The sequence below is a fragment of the Corvus cornix genome, chromosome 1A (assembly GCF_000738735.6).
Source record: "Corvus cornix cornix isolate S_Up_H32 chromosome 1A, ASM73873v5, whole genome shotgun sequence".
In the NCBI taxonomy this organism is placed as follows: domain Eukaryota; kingdom Metazoa; phylum Chordata; class Aves; order Passeriformes; family Corvidae; genus Corvus; species Corvus cornix.
In genome coordinates this window covers 11,349,656-11,373,286 of record NC_047057.1, presented here as the reverse complement: position 1 = coordinate 11,373,286, position 23,631 = coordinate 11,349,656, and the positions used below count along the sequence as shown (strand labels likewise).

The 23,631-nt window shown below is 36.4% G+C and overlaps 1 protein-coding gene across 3 annotated transcripts in view; it reads left to right on the top strand.

Annotated features, from left to right (window-relative positions):
- Positions 1-23,631, top strand: part of PHTF2 (putative homeodomain transcription factor 2) — a 62,515-nt gene that overhangs the window by 16,339 nt on the left and 22,545 nt on the right. For 2 of the 3 annotated variants that reach the window (XM_039570739.1, XM_019283623.2), the window contains exons 3-7: positions 9,778-9,834; positions 13,276-13,345; positions 15,501-15,659; positions 20,041-20,206; positions 20,886-21,050. In XM_039570739.1, the coding sequence (XP_039426673.1) occupies positions 9,778-9,834; positions 13,276-13,345; positions 15,501-15,659; positions 20,041-20,206; positions 20,886-21,050 (617 nt within the window). Of the gene's footprint in view, positions 1-9,582; positions 9,703-9,777; positions 9,835-13,275; positions 13,346-15,500; positions 15,660-20,040; positions 20,207-20,885; positions 21,051-23,631 lie in introns of all 3 variants that reach the window. The other variant, XM_010395667.3, reaches the window with a different exon arrangement.

Here is a 23,631-nt window from a genome sequence, read left to right as displayed (position 1 = left end):
TGGCTGATAACCCCAAAAGAGCTTTCTGACTTTGTAGTGTGCTGTGATCTGCTCCTGGGAGTATCTAGACTCTTTCACCTGTGCCCTTGATTTTGCTTATTTATTTATTTGCTTAAATCTATTACACAGCACACTTATTTTTTTCCCCATGGATTTGTTGTTTAGACCAAAGATTTCAATTTAGGGAACAGAAACTGTTGTGCTGGTGTTTAGTTGATACCAGACTTTTTTTTTTTTATCCTTTCTGATACATTTTTTTATATGCTTGCTTATGATGGCAAGATACTAGACTCTGTGACCTCTTGGTTGCTTGCAGTTTTAAATTTTAGTTTCGGTTTTTATTGTAGTTGTCAGAGTTGTCCCACTGACTAGATCACAGCTATAACTGGAACTGAAAGTGTGGAGGGATCAAAACTTAGCACATTCTGGCAGTAGAAGTTTGTTTCTGAGGCAAGAGAGAACCAGGGTTGCAGTCAGTATTGATCAAATTGATATGACTTGCCTCTCTGATAAAATGAGAAAAATAAGCTGTTGTTTTGGGGAGTTGTTTTCAGATTAATAAAATGGTGTATGAATGCCTTGAAAAGAACGTTTAGAACTTCTGGTATTTCTGGTCATATATGACTAAGAAATATTTGAGTAGGTTGAAGCTGTGTAAGAAATACTGAGCAGGTAACTTGCTCCTTGTCTTAGTTTTCAATTTTAGTGTATTTTTTTATATATTTATGTGTCTCTCTACTGAGTTTCAAAGGTCTGTTGGTTTCTCAAACGAGACATTTTTATATCTCTTCAATGGAAAGAGTTAAGCAATTGAGCTCTTCCAACCCTACTTTAGGCAAGTTTTGCAAACAGCAAGTTTGCTCATGACTCATACTATTGTCTGAAATTGAGCTCCTTACACCAGGATGATTTAGTAATACCCTTAATTGTTTAAAAGGTCAGACCTTTTATTATGTAAACATGTTTTTCTGTTTTGACAATAGATTTGCTCTGCTTTTGGAGCTCCTGTTACTGTCTTGTAAAAATACAGTAATCAATTCTGAATTATTGTAAGCTGGATTGTAAGATTTCAGAGTGGTATTACAGCAGCTTGTTATTTGAGATACAAGACTGCACAGAGTTTTAGTGCATCCAGTGATTGCTTGCATTTCCCAGCCAGGACAAATACTTTTTCAAGGCATGAAATCTGCTAGATACAGGTTGGCTCTGTAGAAAGTAAAATAAATGAAACCTCTGCTGTGTTTCTTTATGCACTAGGGAGTACAGTGCTGAGATACTCCTGCGTGACACAGGGTTGGTCTGGCTTGTTTTCAGCCCTTGAAGCTGCCCTGGTTCTTGCAATGAAAGGGAGTGGCAGGAGTGTCTGCACTGATCTCTGGAAGGGTTCCAGACAGCTACCGAGCTACTGCTCACATAGATGCACCATGTTGGTTAACGTCCTTAGGATTATGTGTACGTACCACAATACTGAATTTGCTTCAGCTTGGTAATTGATTAATTTTATGGAGAAAGGCATCATAGTGTTTATTTCCTGTGAAAAAATCTGACACCCCACATATATTGTAAACAATTTCAGTGTCTGGTGGCATAACTTTTGTATGATACTGATAGTATATGTGTACTTGAAGTATTGCCTCAGTAACAGCAACTGATGTTAAAAATAATAAAGTTATGAATAATTTAAAGCACTTCTTCTATTGCTTGTAACTTCTTGCATTAATTTCTTATCATACTTTCAAGTTTTACAGGTAATAATAGATGGAATTTTTGGTCTGGTTTCCAGTTTGGAGAATACATGTAAATTTACCTTAACAACTTTCTGATTTTCAGTCCTTAGGGAAGCCTTGCTGCTAAAATGGGAAACTCTCCTGCAATATTACCAACAGTTTTGTACAATTATGTTGTTCCTTCTCTTTGGGATGGTTGTAGGGGAAGGCAGAATGGAACTTAATGAATTGAAGCTGAATCCTGCACCTGATTGTGTATCAGTTAACTTTGCCAATGCAGCTTTCTGCTGTTTTGGGTATCCCTTGGGTACAGCTGTTAAAGGGCACAATAAAACAAAAGAGATGTTTTCTCTCTCATGGTTTTAAAGGGCAAAATTAGAGTTCTAATGGCATTGCTTTAAGATCTTAATATTCAGTGTTTTGCAGCTCATTAGTCCAAGATTATTCCTGTCTGTTTAGATTCATAGGGTGGCCCGGGTTGGAAGGGACCTGAAAACTCATGTTCCAACCACCCCACCATGGGCGGGGACACCTCCCACTAGAGCATGTTGCAACCTGGAGCACTTGCTTGTGAAGGCCGAGGCAAAAACATCTGAGTACTACCTCAACCTTCCACGTCTCTGGTAACCAGCTCTCCTTCCACAGAGGGCCCACATTTTTCCTAGCATTCCTTCTGTCATCAACAAACCTGTAGAAGCTTGCTTGTGTTGCCCTTGAGGTCCCTCCCAAGTTTAACTCTGTCAGTGCTTTAACTTTCCTAGCCTGGTCCCTGTATTAAATTAATAAAGGACAAAATAAAATGAAAATTATATCTTACCTTGAAACCACCTGACTTCCTTTTTTGCACTGAATTCACATGATGCATTACTGATCCTGGCACCAAAGGCACTTTTTGCCAAATGGACAGGCTGTATTGCTATCTCACCTAAAACTTTGGGTGCTGAAACTGCATTGGTTTAAAAATGCCTGCCTTCAAGTGCCAAAACTTGACAAGTTTTGTTGGAGGTGTCATTTGTCAGAGCACTGAGGAAGAAAATGTGTGTTCAGATAGTTTCCTTCCACATTTGGTACTCAAGTAGTTGCCTGACCTAATGGGGGTTTGCCTTCGGTGTCTTGTTTGGTGAGGCAAAACTGGTTTCTGAATCTTGTGCAAAAGATCCCTCAGCTGGGGCTGTGGCTGAAGCAGGCTTGCATTTTGCCTGTCTGTAGGCTCCCATGCCTGCTTGACCTTCCCACAGACTTTCATGCATTTATTTAGTCAATTTGGTTAGGAAACTCATCCAGCTAAAACTGAGGCTATGAGTCTACAAGGAGATGAACCATCTAATGGCAGGGGAGCAATGAGATGAAATCCCTCTGTCTTGAGAAGAGTTCTTTGGTTCTTAAATTGTTTAATTAGGCCTTGTGGAATTACAGCCTAACATTTTCTTTTCTCTTACTGAGTGATCTGATTGATCTTTCAGCCACCCAGACAAATGCAGGGGCAGCAAGGAAAGTGTGCTATGGGAAGTGGAAATGATCAGGGACATAAGGACAATGCTGTTCCAAAATCCTAGTTGCAGCACTGCTAAAGTTACTGGATTTTTAGAGGTCTTCAGGGAATTATACTGAGTAATGAGACTGTCAGAGTGGTTTTCTTTTTTCAGTTACATCTTGAGACTGTTTCATTTTGTGCAAGTACATTATCATTAAGAAGAAGAAAGAAAGTGTTGCACAGGTCTAAATTGTTAACACTTGTAGAATAGCTGGGCATTGTTAGCAGTAGCGTAGCCAGTGGACCTAGGAAGGGAATTGCTCTGATCGGCCTCATCTCAGCATCTTGGGTGCTTTGTCCAGCTTTGGTTATTCCTGTACTCTCATTTAGTTTAACCTGCAAACTGTTTCTAGCTGTTCTTCTGTATATAGTTTTTCTTCATGTTTAATTGTGTGATGAAAAAAGATGATTTGTGTTTTTTGTAGATATGCTAAAATTTGTAAACCATTACTCAAGGCAATAGATAAGTACGGCTGATGGATGTTAAGAAGAGTTAATCTGTAAAGAATAATTCAGAAAAACTATTAGTATGTAGTTGATAAATGTTTAACTAGCTATTATTGGACTCTGAAAGGGATGGTATCTCTGAAGTAAGCCTTGGTAAAATTATTGTTCAGTGAAATGGCTGTAAATACAGTGCTGTTGCAGTTATTGGCAGAATTTAACTAGGTCGTTAGTTGGCAATTCAAACAGTTTAGACTAAATAAGTCTTACTAAAGTTTTGAATTCCTTGCTTAATTTTACTCTAAATAGCTGGTTTCAGCCTCCCTCTGGCACCAAACAGGGAGAAGGGAGGGGAATCATGGATTTTTTTAAATCAGAAGTAACAAATTCAGCAGTTACAAATTCAAAGCTCTGTACCTTAGGATATAGAACCTTAATCCCTTCACTGTTGTTCTCCGTTTGACTAAAAGTTAACTCTTTGCTGTTAACAGACAGTGTACAACTACCATATAGTGATTTCTATGGTTTATTGGCTAAGTTTGTCTTAGTTTAGCTTGTCCAGTCCATGTATCCACCATAAACAAAATTGAAAAAAACCTACCACCTTTGAAAATGAAAAACATCCTGAAAAAAACCCCTGTCCTAAGACCAGAAATCTACTCCAACAGAGATAATTATACTGCTGAGCTACTACCTTTGCTGCAATGGGGATTAGTTCATGCAAGAAATAAACTGGAGTTTAAAATAATTTTTAGTAATCCTGTTCTAAGTTTTGAGCAAATGAGACATTTTGTGAAAATTAATGATATTGCCTGTAAGAAATTATCTATATATTGGTATTTTAATACTAAAATTGATACAGAAAATCATGTAGATATTTTTAAAATGTTGGACTGTAAAAGTTAATAAAGCATATTGGCTAATATTTTAGCACTAAATATTTCAATAAAGTGTCAGACTGTCTGAGGAAGCAACTTAGTTATTTATTTACCAGGCTCTAGATCTTACATCTTTTGGATTTGTAATACTATTGTGATATGGCTTTTAAAAGTGTTTAGAGGTTTTAAAAAGCAAAGTTTAGCACACAAATTTCATTATTGATAAACATTAAAGTTTTAAGATCCAACAGGAAATCCTATGTATTCCTAGGATTGTAATCTTTGCTAGTCTGCATGGTCATAAATTATAAATGCCTCTTGAAATATTGATCAATTCCATTAGAATCAGAAGGGCCTTGCAGGTATTGGGCTACAGGAGGATACCATCACTACATTAGCTTAAAGTGAGTATCAGTGTCATTCACAAAGCTCAAATTCAGTCTTGATGTACGCATGGCTTGTTATGAGAAAGGCACTGGGAAGGAGCACTAAGCAGTGCTAAAGCTCTTTCCACTGTGCTTTGAAGTAAAAATTGCTGTGGTTTCAATAGCTTAAGCATTTACTTAGGCTAATTGCTGTTGCTGTTATACAACCAAACTGTAGAGATGCCAAATTTTAGATGTACAAAGAAATTTGATCAAATGCTTCCTGACATATTTGATTGGGAAAGAATAAGTCCATCTATTTTAGATAATTGCAAGAGTTGCACTTAAACCCAGAAAACTTTATGAGGAGTCTGCACTTAAAAAAGATCTCAAAATTATTTAATCTTTCAGTAAAGAGCTAGCTTTATTGAGTTTACCAAATGTGTAATTGTATAGCATAATTTCCCATGCCAAGTCACATACAAGTTAGTTTTTTTTTTTAAGTAATTACTTATGAGGAAACTTTTTTTCAAGGAAATCTATTCGAAAGTTTATTACACCTTGTTAATTTAGGATGTTAAGCACCTGCTTCTCCATTGTGAAAGAGTGGCTGCAGTTTTCAGTCATTTAATCCCTTATATACTGAAAATTTTTATAGTTGCTTGAAGAGTGGTTGCTAATTCTGCAAATGCATAAAGGAACAGAATCCCAGTCATCTTCTTTACTTGGTATTTATTGAGGTGTGGGCTCTTGTGAACTGAGTGTTCTAAAGGTAACTGAGTTGGATAGACTGGATAAAATCTTGGCATTGAGGAGGCCTGGGATGCATGATTTAAACTAAGTGTGTGTAAAATAACATCTACTAGTTTATCTACTTCTGTTACAGATAGGTTATAGCACCATATTTAATATCTGTAGCATGTTACTGACAAGTTTCCTACGGCAGGGCTGTGTTGATGCTTGGTGATAAAAGTTACATTTCAAAATGAGGTGTTAGGCTTGTTATCTAACTTTTTGTTAATTTATTTTCTTCCAAGTCATAACAAATAAAAAAATGCTGTAGAATACAATTTTGGATTAGATATTTCATAAATTAAGTATAGAATAAATTTCTGTGTGAAATCAATTCAAAATTGGGATATTGTGTTTTATAGTTTGCTTTAAAAAAAGTTTATTGCCAGTTGTAGGCTGGACTGATGGATTGAAAATATCGGTGATGAGCTGTTACACAAGCAGCCTTGCACTAAGTCTTGAAGAGATTTTAAGAACATTTCTTACAGTTGTGTACTTAAAAATGGGACAATTTTTTTGACTTCTATGTTTTGTACTTTAAATTTTCTCTGAAGGATAATGCAGAACTTGCAGCTGTGAGGGATGAGACTCCAGGAGCAGCTGGTGGGTTCAGGAGTAGTAAATGGGTACTGGAGTTGGTCAGGGCATTCCTGTTGGCAGAATAGCTCCAGCCAAGGGAGCTTGAACGCCTGCTTGAGGAGCCCTGGGACAGTTGCATATTGAGGGAGACCTTGCTTTGATGAAGTTGTGTATATTTAAATTATTCAGGTTCCAACCTGATCTTATCTCTGGAAGGTTATTCCTTCCTTTTACTTGCCTTTAGAGCCTAATTTCTTTGGTGCTAGACTTCTTTCCATGTCCTTCAGGTATGTGGAATTGTAAGGAAATACATGAATAGCCAAGAGCCTACATTTGTTTTAGATTTACATTAGATTTAACATAAAACTTAATTCAAATGCAAATACTTGTAAATCCAAACTCTTTGAAGCTGGAATTGGCTGGTGCTCTCAATAATTTAAAACTAGGAAGGTTTGCTAGTATTAACTTACATTCTTCAATTCATTCACAAATTATGTTCTTGATTTTAATTCATACACATGCCTAGCATCTCTGGTAATAATTATATGTTATAATTTAGTTTGTTGTAAATGAAAATGTACCTTTCAATGAATTCTGCAGGACACACTTCAAAAACTCTAAATTTCCTGACATAAAGGAGAGAAAAAAAAAATTAATGCCTGTGTTTTTTACTTGCCTTCTTTCAGTAACACTAGTTCTTCCTATTTTTGTTTAATGTGGGAAATGAAGTGTTCCAGTATCCTGGAAAAAGCATGCTACTTTATAATGATGCCTTTGTTTTCGCGTACTTTCTTCTGCTACATTTGGAAGAGAAGTGTGGAGGGATGCTTATGCAGATGGCGAGAAGGGAAGTTGAGTATCAGGTTGGAATTTGATGTGCTTAGTGGCATGGACACCAGCTCCCTGAAGTGCTCCTTAAACTTTGTTAAAACACAAAGAGGTGATACCAGGTGGACTAAAAAAGAAACCCCAAACAACAACGAAAAAAATGTGAGACATTGTAATGTACTGGCTGTCTGTAATTATCTCTTTCACTCCTTTCAGTTCACACCAGTATGCTTTGTTGAATAGTCCTGTGCTAAGATTTCAATAACTAAAGTTGATCAGAGGTGGTTGGACAGGTCCACTGCTCCCATAAAACAGTTGTAAAGGACCCTGTCCTTAAAGTAGTTCTCTTATTTTACCTCCTGCTGGAAGAGTTGCTTTATGGAGCAACGTTAAAAGAGAAATGTGAATGGCGAAATCCCTGCTTCTTGTCTTTTTGTGGAGATGGAAGCTGCTGCCTAAAGAGGAAAAAGAAGTATTTGTAGGAAAATATAATTAAGATTTTAAATCAGTCAACCTCCTTGCCTCAGATGTCTTCTGGGATCTGTGTTTCCCAGAATTCCTTTAACTAATGGTCTGTTATTTGTCTAAAAGAAGAACACTGTTTTAGAGACTTTCAACTCTATACCAGTTTCAGCTATGAATGGAATTATGAATGGAGTTTGCTTTGCAGCTTTATTGGCACAAAGGCTTCCTTCTGCGTTTGGTTCATGCATAGCAGAGAGTGACACAGATCTGCATTCCCTTTTCTGTCCTAGTAGAAAGAATTTTTTTGGGGTATGGGGAGGGGAGGACACAGTATTATGCAGCACAAAAATTTCACTTGTGGCTCTTAGCAAATTTAATGAAAGCCAGGAAGGTCTGAAATTTCATTTGATATGTATTTAGAGGAAAAGCCAGAACAATTAGCTATAAATGCCTGGGTGGAGTGGTTATTCAATATATTGACTTTTTAATTGCTGGCTGTTATCTGGGTGGAGTTAGCTGTTAAACTTCCCTTGGTTTAATTACTTTAATTGTAGCAAGTGCTTAATTCTGCCCACTACTGTGCCTGACTCCTGAGTTATTTTCTACATTTTTTTTTTTTTTAACAAATGAGAGGTGTAAAGTGTTTATTATTACCAAAAAGCCAGTAGATTGTTTCTTTTGTAAAGTTTTAACATAGCAAACTGTGGAAATTGTTTAGCTCTATGAATGGGAAATATTATTTAAATTTGAGGAAGTTATTCAGTAATTCAGTTTGCAGTTCTCATTTTCAATCTTAGATATGCTTTGGAATTTATTACTCTAAATTAGAATTTTTAGTATTTTTTTTCCACTAATTGGCCAGGTTTAGAGGCATAGAAGATGCCTTTAGATTTCTTTGTTTGTGTGTATGTTTGTGCATTGGCTTCCCTGATTATTTTTTTGCATTTATGTTGGATCCTTGGTTCAAAGATCCTTTTTAACTAAGGATGACTTTTTCTTTTTGTTTCTTTCTTTTATAACATCTAAATTAATGCTGAAGGGTAAAATACTAAAAGAGAAATGAGAACAATGTTTTCTGGTATAAAGTGTGTGCACTCGTGCTTGGGTCACTTACATCTGTTGCAGTTGTGAACTGGAAGGAGGAATCACACTCTTTCAGTAAGATTGAATTTATGCAGGTTTGCTCAGATGGTGGGAGTTTTTCCTCTTGCATTTCTGTCAGGTGTCTGACTGAGCTGCTCATGTCACCTCTGCAGGCTGGAAAAGGATCTTTGAATCTGAGGAACTGCATCTGTCTCTCCCTCGCAACCTGAAAGTGATCTTACGCTTAACTGCTCTGAGTTTGTGACATGAATTGAACCTCAGATACACACGATTTTTGTGTCTAGGTAGAGCAGCTGAGATGGCAAGGGTTTAAAATTGCCATAGTAAAAGAGATTGTTATTACTGGTTATTACCTAGAAATAGGTGGAGTTCAAAGCAATCTGATGATCTTTGATAATTTCTTACAAAACTTGGATATGTTGTCTTGATTTATCAACTTGTTCTTGTCACTCTCTTACATCCTGGAGTTTAAGGTTGCTCTTCCTCTAAATATCTGACAATCAGCGAGAAAAGTGCTATTTCTTGATATTCTTTGAGTTCCCCCTGGGCTATAAGCTGGTTGATTACCAGCCTGACCATATATCTGGTTGCTGTGCACTGTTAAGAGATAAAGCTAAAGACCATGAGGCTTTAAAAGTGGGTGGAATGGAATGGGAATTATAGAGGGTTTAAAAACAAATAAATTGAGGGTATGAATTCAACTAGATGTGCATATTTCTTTTGAAGTTATATGAAAGACCGTGTCAGTGTAGCTGCCATAGTTCTGCTCTCTGTCATGTGGAGGCTGGAATCCTGACCTGGGGTGGGAGGGAACGTGGTCTTCCAGTGCTTGGGCTTGTGAGACTCAGCTCTCCCCTCTATCACAGTTCATTTACAGATCAGCTTGATCCTGTCCAGCCAAGAAAGAATGCAGAAGACAAAAACTTCTTTGTAAACAAGTCTCCCCAAGGAAATAACCTGGTGGCTTCATGCTTCTCTTGTTGAAGGTTGGTTTGATTTTGTTTGATCGATGTCTTTTAAATCCTAATGTAGATTTTTTTTTTTTTCTGTATTCTTTTTAGATTGGAGCGTACGATCAACAAATATGGGAAAAATCAGTAGAGCAAAGAGAAATAAAGGTAATAATACAGCATTTAAAAAGGTTTTTTTTGTGGTCATGTATGCTGATGTAATCTACATTGTATGTGGTGGTGTTTAATAATGGTAAAGTAAAATGAGACTTCTGGAGTGTAACCAAACGTAACTAGCATACTATACTCTATTTATTTTATGTAATTAATAACTCTGCAGCGTTTAGTGTGATGCATCTTTCTGTATGTCAGTACTTTTTTTTCTTTTCACTTATCTTAAGACAGGGCTTAGTTGTGTTAATACCTCTGTCTTTCACTTTTCTTTGTGATGAATTCTAATGTCAGTTATCTGAGCTCTCTTTGCTTTCAGTTAGTTACCTTATACCTGCAGTTTACTTTTCCTCCTTTATGATGCTGTCATTGTTTTGTACAGTTTATTAGACTGGTAAGTACCTCAGGCTTTGTTTTTCTGAACAAGCAGTTTAACAGCGTTCTGTGCGTTTTGGTTTAACTAACAGTACCATCAGCATCTGACACGTTGCTAAATTGCTTTGGACATAAAGGAGTCAATCCTATAGGTGCTAGTTCTATAGGCTGTATATGATGTCATACCCACAATGTTAATTTAGTTAACATTTTCTTGCAATTTACCTTTTCTTTTCCTCCAACACTGCACGGGAGTATTGTGGTATTTCTGCATGAGTTTCAAGGTGTTGCTAATACTTAACATCAGTAAAATGTACATTGCTTCACTTTCCCCGGTGATTGGTTTTTTCACTCCCCAGTACTTGAACAAAACGTGTGTGGGGACTTGCTTGCCTTCTGTGGGAACTGTTACTGGCCTGAGCTACAGAGTTTCTGTACAGAAACACACACATGAAGTGGAACCCAAGGTATTTCAGCAGCAGTGCTGAGCCTGGGGGTGCCTGGAGGGTCCTTCCCATGGCCATGAAAACCCATCACAGCTAGGAGAGGAGTTCATTAACTGCTGTGTAATAGCATGTTATTCAAATAGTTACTGCAAACAGTGCCCCGTGCTGATTTGAAATGCATCTTGTTGGCTTAGGAGTCCAATAACTAACAAATTACTGGTGGTGTCTGAGTTTGGGTTGACTGAATGAAGTGCAATTCAGGTAACACCAAGGCACATGACTAAGTTCAGGTATTACACATTAGTGCTTTAGTCTCAAAGCTCCTACAGTGCTTTGACATTATTGATATATATATAAAAAAATTATGTAGTAATTTACAAATTAACTTCACTAAAAATCTGAAAATATCTTATTTTTCAGTAGAAAGTCAGTTTCTCTTACTATGAATTTATAATTTAGTTATAACTGTAATAGAATCTATTAGGATTAATTTTAAAATGTGTGTAAAAGTTTTTACAATAATAACAACTACTTTTAAGCATTTTTATTTGAACCTTCTTTTGCTAATGCTTAGCTAAATGTGTTTGATGCTGAAGAGAAATTATATGAACTAACTGGATGGGTCTGAGCATTATGAAACACTGAATATTTTTTTAAAATAACGTTAGTCTGAAACACTGCTGTTTTCCATGTATGTTACAGAGATTTGTGATGCATTAAGAATGTGGAGAAATTGCATCTGAATAAATGGAATGCTTTTTCTGTGTGTGGCAAACAGTTCAGGAGCCAACTCAGTGTAGTCCATGGACACTGAAAGTACTGTTTCACCAGTGGAATTTTTAAAGAATGAGTCACCATTTCTTTTCCTATGAAGGCTGCATCAAGTTGTACTCTTGACTTAGTTTTTTCAGAGTTCTTTCTTTAAAATGAAAACATAATTTGAGCCACAGTGGTAAATTTTTCCTAGGATTGAGCATGTGTTTCTAGGGCATTATTTCTTCCAAAAGGCACATCTTTATTTAGACTTTCAAGAGAGATCTTGTGGCCCATAAGCACTAATACATTTGAAAATGATTATATCATTCAGAATTTTCTTTTCAAGCTTCAGTTTTCTTTATGAAATGGAGTGGCTCACTTATGCAAGATTCACAAGAATCTGTAGCTGATTCTAGAATTATGATAATTTCCAATTCTAATTATGGGCTTCTTTTCTCATTCCACATAAAATTACAGCAGTTTTAGGACTGCAGTTCTGGAAAAATCTTGCATTATAAGGTCTTTGTAGTGCTTGAGTTTAAAATACAACTGGTTTTCTGTATTTGTCATCCTCAGAGCACGTTTTGTCCTATTCGTGTTTCAGTTGTGTGTATTGATTTTGTTTTGTTTCAGGCAAGCTCATTTGCTAATAGACACATTGGGTAATGACTACATATCTAGCTTGTTGCAGTTTGATTTTTTTAATCTTAGCTTTATTTCTGCATGAAAAATAAATCCAGTTGAATTTAGATGTGAGAAATATTTTGAGCTGCATTCAATTGAACATTTTGCTTAGTATTGTTCTTAAATAGATTAACACTACCAGATTTCACTGATCAGTCTCTCATTGATAATAATTTCATTTTTATGCTTTTATTTATACTTACGTTCATATTTAAGTAGTGTTTTTACACATGCATAAACTTTGGTAGTGATAGAAATGTACAGTTCCCCAGTGAATTTAACTGCTTTTTGAATGAAAACAGTTAACTGACTTTCATAATAATTACATTTGTATCCTAAATATTTTTTTGAATACTTTATTTTACTCTGTATGAATTGTACTCTGTGATTTTCTTACTGTCCAATGTGACCACGAGTCTAAGCTAAGGGGAGCAGAATAAACTCAGAGCTGTCTCTGAGACTTGAGCGTACAGCATCACATTTTAGCATTAAAACCAAACTTGAAAGCTTTGCCAGAGAGTTTGGTTCTTCAGTGATGGAAGATGTTGCTTGTAAAAGACAAAATAATCTTGCTTTTCTTCCTGCTGCTTTCCTGTTGTGTGGGATTTCCCCCCTCCTTTTAATTGGCTAATCTATATTCATTACAGTGAAAAAATTCAATACTTTTCTAGAATATGGATTTCTGAGATCTTGCTGATTAGTGGCTCCTGCATTGCAACATGATTTGCTATCTAGGTTTGGAATTAAGGAGTTGCAATGTAAGCATTTTGTGAAGTTGAGTTAAGACACCTAAGGAGAAAAGAGATTCAGGAATGTAATTTGTTGCAAAAGTTCTGGAAATCTAATAGACATGTATTACTAATTCTTGCAAGTGTGTGCCTACATTGTGTGCATAATGCAAAGCCATGAGTGCTCAGTGCCTGTTTGAAAAATAGCCTGGTGGGTCAGTAATTGGTTGGGTTTTATTTAGATTGTAAAGTGTGTAAAAGGCATCTATTGTGCATTGTTCGTTGGAATGTTTAATTTATAGTACTTTAAATCTATGAAGTTGACATGTTTATCTGAATTTTCAGTAGGAGTATAGGTTAAATACAACTACTGACCACAGAGATATTTTTGTCTTTTGTAATGTCTGTCATCTACATGAAAGTATTTTGATAGTATTTGTCTACTGCAGGGTTTGAGAAACAAACCAAAGAAAACAGGACATGTGAAACCAGACCTCATAGATGTTGATCTTGTAAGAGGTAGGTCCTGAGCCAGAAAAAGCTGAATTTCTCAGTATAAAAATAACAGCCATTCTGTCTATTATAATGACAGTGTATTAGTAGGTTTAAACTAACCCCAGGTGAAACAAAACACAGCCAACCCTCTACATAACTCTTCCCTAAAGCAGGTGGATAGAAAATATTGTTAAATGATGACATCAAGATTAAATTGAAAGCTTAAGAATTTAGTTTTAATTTTGTTATATAGATTTAGATTTTGGGAAAGAAAAAAAAAAACCTTTTGTGTTGCCAGTGATCATTTTTGAGTTACTAGTTTAGAAATCTCCTACTGCCATGTGTTTAGACTTCTTTCACATCTCCTGAAGTCTAGAGGAAAGGTTATGTTGAAGTTTCTGAAGAGTAAAAAAGTGTATAGGCCTTGATTGTTTCTTGCCTGTTTTAAATAACAAAACAACAACAGAAGGCCAGATGATATAAGACTTTTCTAAAAGTCTTTATTTAGTCTTAATTTATTCTTCTCTGTATGTAATTTCCCTCATGCCTTGTAAAGGCTAGGGAAAAGATTATTTAGTGTTTTTATCCATGAGCCCAACAGCCAGCAGAGTCTCTTGCATCTGTTTCAGGAAGCCAGTAGTGCTCTCTGGGCACCCTCACAGCCAGCGCTGGCCTTCAGAGACCTGGCACCCCAGGCAGTGGCTGTTTGTGTGACCAGTCCTTTTTATCCCCTTGCCACTCAATTTCCCTGCACTTGTTCTTCCCTAAATTGCCTAAACCCCTTCTTTCTCCCACCCCTGGCTTCTTCCTGAAATGTCTGATGAGTCCTGTGCCATCTGAGCTCCTTCTCCCTGGCATCCCTTAATGAGTCCCACCCCTCAGGCAGCATCCCTTTTCCTCTGAAAGATGACTTGGAGAGCTGCTCCCAGCTGTGCATGGTGAGGGTTCACACCTGGACAGTGGGGTCGATGGCTCTTCTGGGACAGCCCTGGGAGGGGCCTGGTCATCGTGTTCATTCTGTGATTTGGATTCCCACCTGCTTTTCTGCCTCTGCTCTGGAGATGAGCCTGATGGGCTGATGGTTCCAGTGATGGATCTATGAGGAGAAGCCTGGAAGGACCCTTGAAAGTATTACTTGGGCTCCCCTCTCCAATTATCTCTTTGAACTTCTCTGTGGTTGTGCAGATAAGCTTTTGTCACATCAGCTAATAATATAATTTTTTAAAAATAGGAATGTGAAAGAAAGAAACAAAATAAAATTTGAACTTACAAGAAACTGAGAAACAGTGGTAGACCTCTTCAGTGCAGTGATGTACATGAACAGCATTTAAATGATTGCATGGATGTCGACGTTGGCACTAAAGTAGTTTCAGAGCTGGCAGTGTTTTACCTGTGCAGCACAGAGCTCACTAATGCCAGTGCTGCTTGTAAGTGAGATGGGGATGGTGTAGCAGCATGCAGTAGTTACTCTTTCAGTCAATAACTTGGCATAATTTAAGTCACATCCCCATTAAGTACATTTTACAGTTTTCTTGCTGGGAATTTGCAGAAGAAAAAGAAATGGAGAGATATGGGAGAGAAAAGACATTTGAATGAGAGAGATAAAAAATGGTATAGAAGGAGAGACAAAGATAAATTATTCTTTGGGTGGCTTCCCTGCTCCTGGGCATAGTCCTCAGTTGGACAGATTCACTTCAATGCTTCCCAACCTCATTCCATTTTCCTGAATGATGTGGCTGGTGCAATTTACAGATGTTGGTATTTTAGATCCCTCTGCTGTGCTGGGAAAGGACTCTCATGCCTCCATGGGCATGTAGAATTTTCATATGACTTCTTGTTGCTTCATGTCATGTTTCTGATACCTCTGTGAATCAGAACAATTTTTAATAATTTATTTTAGAATAATTTTGATGTGGCAATGTTTTGTTATTCGAACATTCTGAAATACAGGTATTTGTAGAAGTTCCTGATAATGGAAGTCAAGAGGGCACCAACAATTTATGCCATATTTAGATTGTGGAGATAATTATTTAAAGGAGCAATTATTAAACACAATTACTTGAATAAATCTTGTACTTCCACCATTTCACTATCTTAACTACTCCGCTATTGAACAACTGAGGTTTCTATTAGCCATAATGATGGAATAAATCTAAATTTCTTTTCTGTTTTTTTAAAGGATCTGCTTTTGCTAAAGCAAAACCTGAAAGTCCTTGGACATCTTTGACCCGCAAAGGAATCGTGAGAGTTGTTTTCTTTCCATTCTTCTACAGGTGGTGGCTGCAAGTGACATCAAGGGTCATTTTTTTCTGGCTGCTTGTTCTTTACCTTCTCCAAGGTAGAGTTGGATTACAGCATGACCTTCGACTGAATGCCTTATTTTAACCATATGGAAGCTGCAGTGTGTTACTTGGTTCACTTCATGCTGTTAAGGTCTATTCCAGTATTTTCAGAAAATATTGGAATGACGTGGTCCCAAGCATATGTCTCTTGGTTAACATTTCTTTTACATATATAAAGGATGCATAATGAAAAATTTAACAATCTCCTCACAGGCTTTCTTCAGCATTTGGCACACGTTAGTTTGTCGCATCTGAATATAATTTAGGTTTTCCAGACTATCTAATTGAGATCAGGGCAACTGTTAACAAACAGAAGTCAGTACACAGCTTTTGGGATATTCAGTATGGAGTTCTAGCAATCTGACTTGGTGATTCTCTTAGTTACATGTGAAGTATAAGAGGAAAATTAGAAAGGGAAGAACATAATGGGGTGAGTTGGTATCTATCAGTGTGAAAGTCACCAAAAGAATAAGTGTTTCAGAAGTCTGTACAACAGATATGGAACAGAAGGTTAATGAAAGTTGGGAACAATAAAAGTACCCTGAGAAGCTAAATGACTAATGAATTTTCCACTGAAATCCAATTAACATGCAATATTACTTTTTCAAATTCACCATCTGTCCTCTCAGTTGTGAATCATTGTATCATTTGGAAATTCTAATTAGAACAATATATGGTGTTTCAAAGAAAGGACAGTACCTCTTGTATGGTGATGTTATTAGCAGGTATGAAATTAATCTCACCATGCCAGTGCCCTAAGACATGCAGTACTGACAAATATTCATGTGGCCTTCTATCAAAAGTTCTTCTTATCCCCATTTCTGAGATAGATTCTTAATTTGTCTGTGCTATGGTAAGAGATCCCATAGTGTTAATAATTTTAATCTTGTTTATAGTAATATAGGTAGTAAAAAAGTTAAGTTGTGGTTGGTTTGTTACGATGTTCATGGGTGTCTTTTTCTGAGAAACACCATTGCAGTAATTTTATTATGTTCCTGTTTGTAAATTTATTTTAAAAAATACACTCACACTTAATTTGTGGCACCTTCATAAGACCCTAAAAGCAGAAAAATAGTGAGACAGTGCAGATTCTGAGTGCAAGCAAGTTTTTAGGACATTAATTACAGAGCTTTCTTATAACTAACCTTTTTCCTCTCAGATTTCTTAGGGTCTCTGATTTACTAAGTTATGGCTGGAATGCATAATTTCCCTAATCCGTATTGTCTGTAATGTGACAAAGTATTTCTGTGGTTGTAAGTTAATACCAGGAAATAATTAATAGTATGCCATATTACACTATAATCTAACTATTTGAAATACTTGATAGTTAAACTGTGCAGAATTAGCTGCTGATTTTTGGTAGTTTTTGAAATAAATTAAAAGACTTAAACATGTAAGTGAAATTAAATGGACATATTTACATATTGGGGACTATTCGAAACAACCCCCCCAAGCACTTACATAGAAGCTTTGCTTTTATTTTACTCAGAAAGTTATTAATTTTGTACAGGGTTGGTAAGGCATCACCAAAATGTCAAGAATATGTGATGGAAGCTTAAAAATAAAACACCTCAAATTCCAGTGACCATGTTTCTGCCCTGAATCTGGATTTTGTAGTGAAGCTTGGACTTTCTGTCATCGTGACAGATTCTCATTGACGTTGTTGTAAAATGGTCTGACTATATTTCATTTATATGTGCTCATAATCAAATAAAACAATTTAACTAAAGGGTTTTCCATATATTTATGAATTGCATTACTTGGAATTAATGCTTTAAAATTGATTAGCTTTACCAAGGTACTTGCTAGCATTTATGTAAATCTACAGCAAAAACTTTTTCCTTGGCTGTAGATTTTAAACTCCAGGTTTTATTTGCATTGGTTTCCTTTAGTGTAAAGTGATTAGCACAATGTGTGATAAGAGAACTACAGAGAGATGTTTTATGCTCAAGGTCGTGGAACAGGCCAGTGACTTAAGGTAGAAGTAAAACCTTTTTCTTCTGCTTCCTTATCTATCTAGTATATGGTAATACCTCATTTTTAATTTAAAATGTTTTTTATATTCTAATGGGAAAATAAAGTGCAAACTTACAGTGTTTATTGTGTATTTCTTAAGTATGAAGCAAGAAACTTTAATAGTGATGTAATGGTTGTTTTTTGTGGCGGTGAGATATATAAATATGTATGTATGCATTTTTAAATTTGGTATTAAAAATATTTCCAAACTTTAAATGCTCTAAAAATAAATGCTTGTTGGCCTTTGAAATGTAAGGTTGCTTTCTCTGAGGCAGCTTTTTGTTCAATGTGATGTAATTTCACTTGTGTCTGTTTTACAAAATAGACTACTGTGTTTTAGAAAAGCGGAGGTCAAAATACTATAAATACATAAGGAAACAATTAAAAGTGCTGTAAGAAATCCTGTTCCAACCAATCCTACCTAGCTGTTGGTAGGAAATAAATTCTTGGATTTCCCTCCCATCTTACTTAAAAAAAGATCAGGAGATTGATAACATTTTTCTAAATCTGTGTGAAATGTTGTGGTAGGAATTAGCAATCTGCAGATTTTTGTCTTCTGGAAGATGATTTCTTCTAGACAGCTCTGCTTTGCTTAATGTTTTTTAAGTAGCGGTAGTGAATTTAAAAATTATTTTGCGTAGGCCTACTCCTGGAAATCATTTCACATGGATCTGTGGAGCTCTGTGTTCTCAGAAGTGTATGTTTATCCAAGTTGTATGGTAGGAGCTAAAATCAGCTCCTTTAGATTTTGTACCTCATGAAGCTGATTCTATGTGTGAGGAACTCAGATAAGCTCATTTAGAAAGAGATAACATTATCTTTTCCTATCTGTACCTATTCTTATTGGATTTTAGTAAGGTGGATTTCTCATTGATGCATGTCATCTTTGAGAAACATTATACAGAAAAAAAATGTAGTTCACATATAGTAATAAAGGATACTCCATGCAAAACTCTTGTGCTTTAATTTAGGAAAAAGACAGAGGAGAAATTAGAAATAGTTTTTCCACAATCAAAAATAATTCCACTGTTTTGTATGTTCATCATGTTTCTAGTACTGGTTACCTTGCTAAAGATTAGTTCATGAAAAACACATTGAACCTCTTTTTAGTGGAGAACATCACATCCAGGTATCTGCTGTGTTAGGTGTTTTTTCATTGGATTTATTTTAGATGTTTGAATGTGGCACATAGCTTTGTATGTGGCTTCATTTTTTTCAGTCAATTTCAGTAGAGAACCGGTGAAAGCTGTTGAACTTGTATTTCTTGTGCTAGAAATAGGTCTAAATTATGGGATTTTCACTTCTCAGTAGCACACAAGCAAAACCAAGTTCTCATGGGATCTGCGGATGTTAGGCAGAGAGAATTATTTCCCAGTTCTGCTTCTGAATTGTTTCTTGGAGTTTCTGTGGGTGTTTTGGGGTTTTTTTTGTTTTTCTTGATAGCTTCTCTCAGCTGAGTTACACAACACAGTCCTTCGAACCAGAGCAACAAGGAGATAGAATAAGCTGAGAGGAGGAGGGGTTGCCTCTTCTGCCTTGCGCTTGGTGGATGCGTTCAGGTTGTAAAGATGTTTCTGAGTGGTTGGGCTTTGGGTACAGGAGCAAGAATAGCTGCCTGGGTGTTGGCGCTATATGAAAAGTGGTTGTAGGGTTGCAAAAGTAACAGTTAGCTGTGGAATTGGGAGCTGCCCCTTTTCCAACCACAAGTGCTAGTTGAAGGCCTGGCCACTTCAGCTGGACTACACCATAGTTTACATGGTTTGTCTTTTGATCTTTCCTCACTACTAAAAATATGCACACAAGTGTGTATAGAACCATATCCAGGGTTGTACTTACGCATGGCTGCTTGTCCTTTTTGAGCAACTTTATCTCTTGGCTAGGACATGGAGTTTAAAATGCATTCTGCTGTGTAAGGAGTTTCTAGTCTCAAGTCTCATCAAACTCACTGGATTGTGCTGTGTCAATACACATGATACAGAATTTAATTTATTTGGGCTGCTTTAAGGATGATACTTACTTTTTGGTTTCGTCTCCTACTGACATTTCACCATAGTTAAAGTGGTTTCATGACAGATACAGACTTCTAAATGTTTCCCCCCCCCCTTATTCAGCCACCTCTTTTTGAGCAATACCTATAATATCACAAGTATGAAAGAAAAGATGGGTATTAAGAGTGTAGTCAACTGTTTAAACCTTTATTGATGCTGTTTTTCAGCAATTATAATTTAGTTCTCTCAGAATTACGTGAGTCTTAAAATGCAGGTAAAGGTCTGCATCTGACTGGTTTGTTTTTGACAAAAGCCATATAATGAGTTGGCCATTTCAGACATTAAACTCAACTTCATTTCCCTTCTTTTCCAGTTGCTGCTGTAGTGCTATTCTATACAGCCCAAAGCCCACATAATATACCTCTGACTGAAGTCATTGGGCCAGTATGGCTCATGTTGCTGCTTGGGACTGTGCACTGTCAGATTGTTTCAACACGAACTCCTAAGCCACCTCCCAGCACAGGGGGTAAAAGAAGAAGGTATAGTCTGCGTTGAAGTACTTTATCATTTAGGATTGTTAGACTACTATAGAGAGTGTGCATGAAAAAAAAATGTAGGGGTTTACAGTCTGTGCTTTGCTGGAGATGAGAAATTGATGCTGTTTTTATTTGGAACTTCAAAATGGGTGCTTAATTGGTGCTCTTTAACTTTTATGCCTTTACTAATTTATGGATAATTTTATTTGAATTTTAATGCATTGAATCTGACATTTTGCCTCAAAACAGTTATTATCTGAATAGTGGTGGAGTGACAGTGTTTATACTACTGCAGATTTAGTTTTATAACTCTGGCTAATGATCTGTGGGAAGTATATGTTAAAAGAGATGCTCTTGGAAATGTAGAATTTAAGTCTTCCAAGCACTCCACTGATTGTGGTTTGCCACAGTGAATTGTCCCTTTAAAATGGGAAACACTGCAGTAGTGAATTCTGTAGGTCTAAGCCTCTGATAATGAAATGCATTTTGTGTTTAAGTATTATAATAATGAATGTCATGCTTTTTTTTATTAAATGGAGTTTATTAAATTGATACGACAAAGCTTTAGCAAAATACTTTGAAATCTTGCTTGTTTTTGCATGCTTAAACTGCTGAACACATTATAGAACTAGCAGATTGCACTTACAAAGCTACCTTCCCATTTTAATCTTTTCTGATGAAGGAAATTAAGGAAAGCAGCACATTTGGAAGTACATAGGGAAGGAGATGGCTCTAGTACCACAGATAACACACAGGAGGGAACAGTGCAGAGCTACGGTACAAGCACCTCTTGCAGTATTGGCGCTGTCTTCAGAGATATCTGGCATGCTGCTTTCTTTTTATCAGGGTTTGTATTTATTCAAGGCTATGTATGTGTTAGAGATGCACTATCCCTTTTCTAATTAAGTAAATATTGATGTAATGATTAAACTTCTGTTGATCTAGTTTTTGCTCTTAATAGCAAACTCATGAGTATTTGAAAGTGGACTAATGTGTTGTGTTGCAGCGGGGAGGAACCCCAACAGTGTTGTTTCTTGACTTTTGCAAATGCTGATACAATCATTTTGAAAAAATATTGAAAAAGATTGAAAAAATATTATTGTAGAATAATTTGGGTTAGAAAGGACCATTGCCCCTTATCCTGGCACTACATGCTCTTGTAGAAAGTCCCTCTTCAGCTCTGGAAGGTGCTCAGTGGGTTTCCCTGGAGCCTTTTCTCCAGGCTGAATAACCCCAGCTCTCTCAGCTGTCTTCACAAGAGATGTGCTCCAGCCCTCTGATCATCTTGTCCCTCCTCTGGACTTGTTCTAACAGTCTCATGTTGGGGGCCCCATGGAGCATGGTGCTCCAAGTGGGATCTCACTAGAGAAGGGTACAGAATTAACTTTTAATTAAATTGTATTTTGTTGTAGGAGTACACTATGTAAGCTATCAGGAAAAAAAACAACTTCATTTCTCAGTTTTAATCTAAAGAGAAAAATTCAACTCTTTATTTCACTTTATTATGCTACCTTCTTATTACTCCAAGAGAATGCTTATTGAACTCTGTCACTGTGATCAAGTCACACGCTTTTTCCGAAGGAAAAGGCTTCAAGATTCAAGTAAACACAGCATTTAGTTTATAAAAACCACCGAAGATACATTTTTGTAAAGGTTGGAAGAAACATCTAAACCTGTTACATTCGAGATCTGGTTTGGAAATGATCAATCTGCTGATTGGGCTATTAAAAAAAGTTTTTATAAACCCCATTCTACAGCTGTGTGTGCAAGATATGCTATGCATCAGCATTCATTAATAAGTGAAAATATATTCATAAAGTATAAATTAAATTGAGAAAAGGGATAATGCAAATTACTGATGTTTTGTTGTGCATGCTGCATTGTAAATACAGCAACACCAACATGTCTGTCATACCTGTGATTCGTGCTCTTAACCACTGGTAAAACTTACGTTATATTCTGGGATTATCTACTTGAAACCTTGGACAACTTTTAAAAAATGTTTAAAAATATTGTAAGAGGAGGGTTCATTTGACTTTTTCTTGTGTGGGTTAAGCTCTTGTTGATAAACTGTGGGTCATAGTGATAGGCACCAGGGCTGTTCTTTGGTCTGCAGGCATTACTGTCTGCTATGTTTCAAGTGTAATCTTGTAAATTTTTGAATGTTTTGTTTTCCCTTCATTGAAGATACTGATCTGTGAGAAGAGTGTTGGAAGGTTGATTTTTTTTTTTTTTTTTTTCTCCTTTCTTGCTGTTGGGCTCAGAACATTTTCTGTTGAAAAGGGCTATGTGGAACTTATCCTAAAGATTTGTTTAAACCATTTAATGAGAGGTAGTCTGTGTGTATATATATAGATGTTAAGCCTTCATGATGACTGCTTAGTATATGCAGTATCTTCAAAGGAAAAACAGCACAGAGTGGCTGAGACGCTGTAAACAGCCCTTAGTCCTTTGTTATCCTTCAGTTGCAGGGGCACAGTTGCTTGTAGGTCTAGAGCCATACAAACTTCTCCAGATGAAAAATAACCTTTTTTTTTTCCCCAGAGAACAAACAGTTCAGTTTCTTCATGTAAATTTTTTCATGGTAATGCAAACAGTTTTGTCAGCACAATGGGAGTGGGGCTGGGAATGAGGAAGCAAGAGCCCAGCGTGGAGTACATTGACTACTTGGATGATGTTGCCTAAAGAAAATCTTACGAAATCTCAGTGCAAGGAAGCTTCACAGCTACACCTCTTGTATTTCTTAAGACATAGTTGGAAGCTCTTTAGATAAGCACATTAGAATGTCTTATATAGAATGTCACATGCATGTTTATTTTCAGCAGTTTTTCACTTACATTAAGCTTTGACATACTGTTTCCTGGAACTTTAAGTGTAGGTAATAAATGCATGATTTCAAATTAACCTCAGAAATTAGGTTCTTTGTGTTAGGGCAGGACCCTGTATACCTAGACCATTTTCCTATGCTCAGATCATTGGTAATCTGGAACTGTGTATTCAGTAAATATCCTTTCAAGTGGCAGAATTCAGTCTGACTTGTAAATTATAATTCTAAACTTTAAGTCAGCACAGGGGCAATTTAGAAAATACTACTGGTAAGTTTTACTGGAAAAGAGGGCAGTATCCAAAAAGGTGATTTGTTCAGAATGTAGTACTGATTCGGGACTTCGCTCCGTGCTTTGGGACTGTGCTCCTTACTCCAGTGGAAATCTTGTAACTTCTTTAAATGTTTTGCAGTGGGAACAGAGAGGAGAGCTTTTGTGATCAACCCCAATGAAAATACACTGAAAGAATACTTGGGAGTGAAAATCCACAGTCTTCCAGAAACTTTATTTAACTTTTCCTTAGTATTTTCTCTGGCTAATGCATGAATAAGACTGAAAGTCATTCTTGATTTAGCTTTTGCACATATTCAAGCCTTTTAAGAC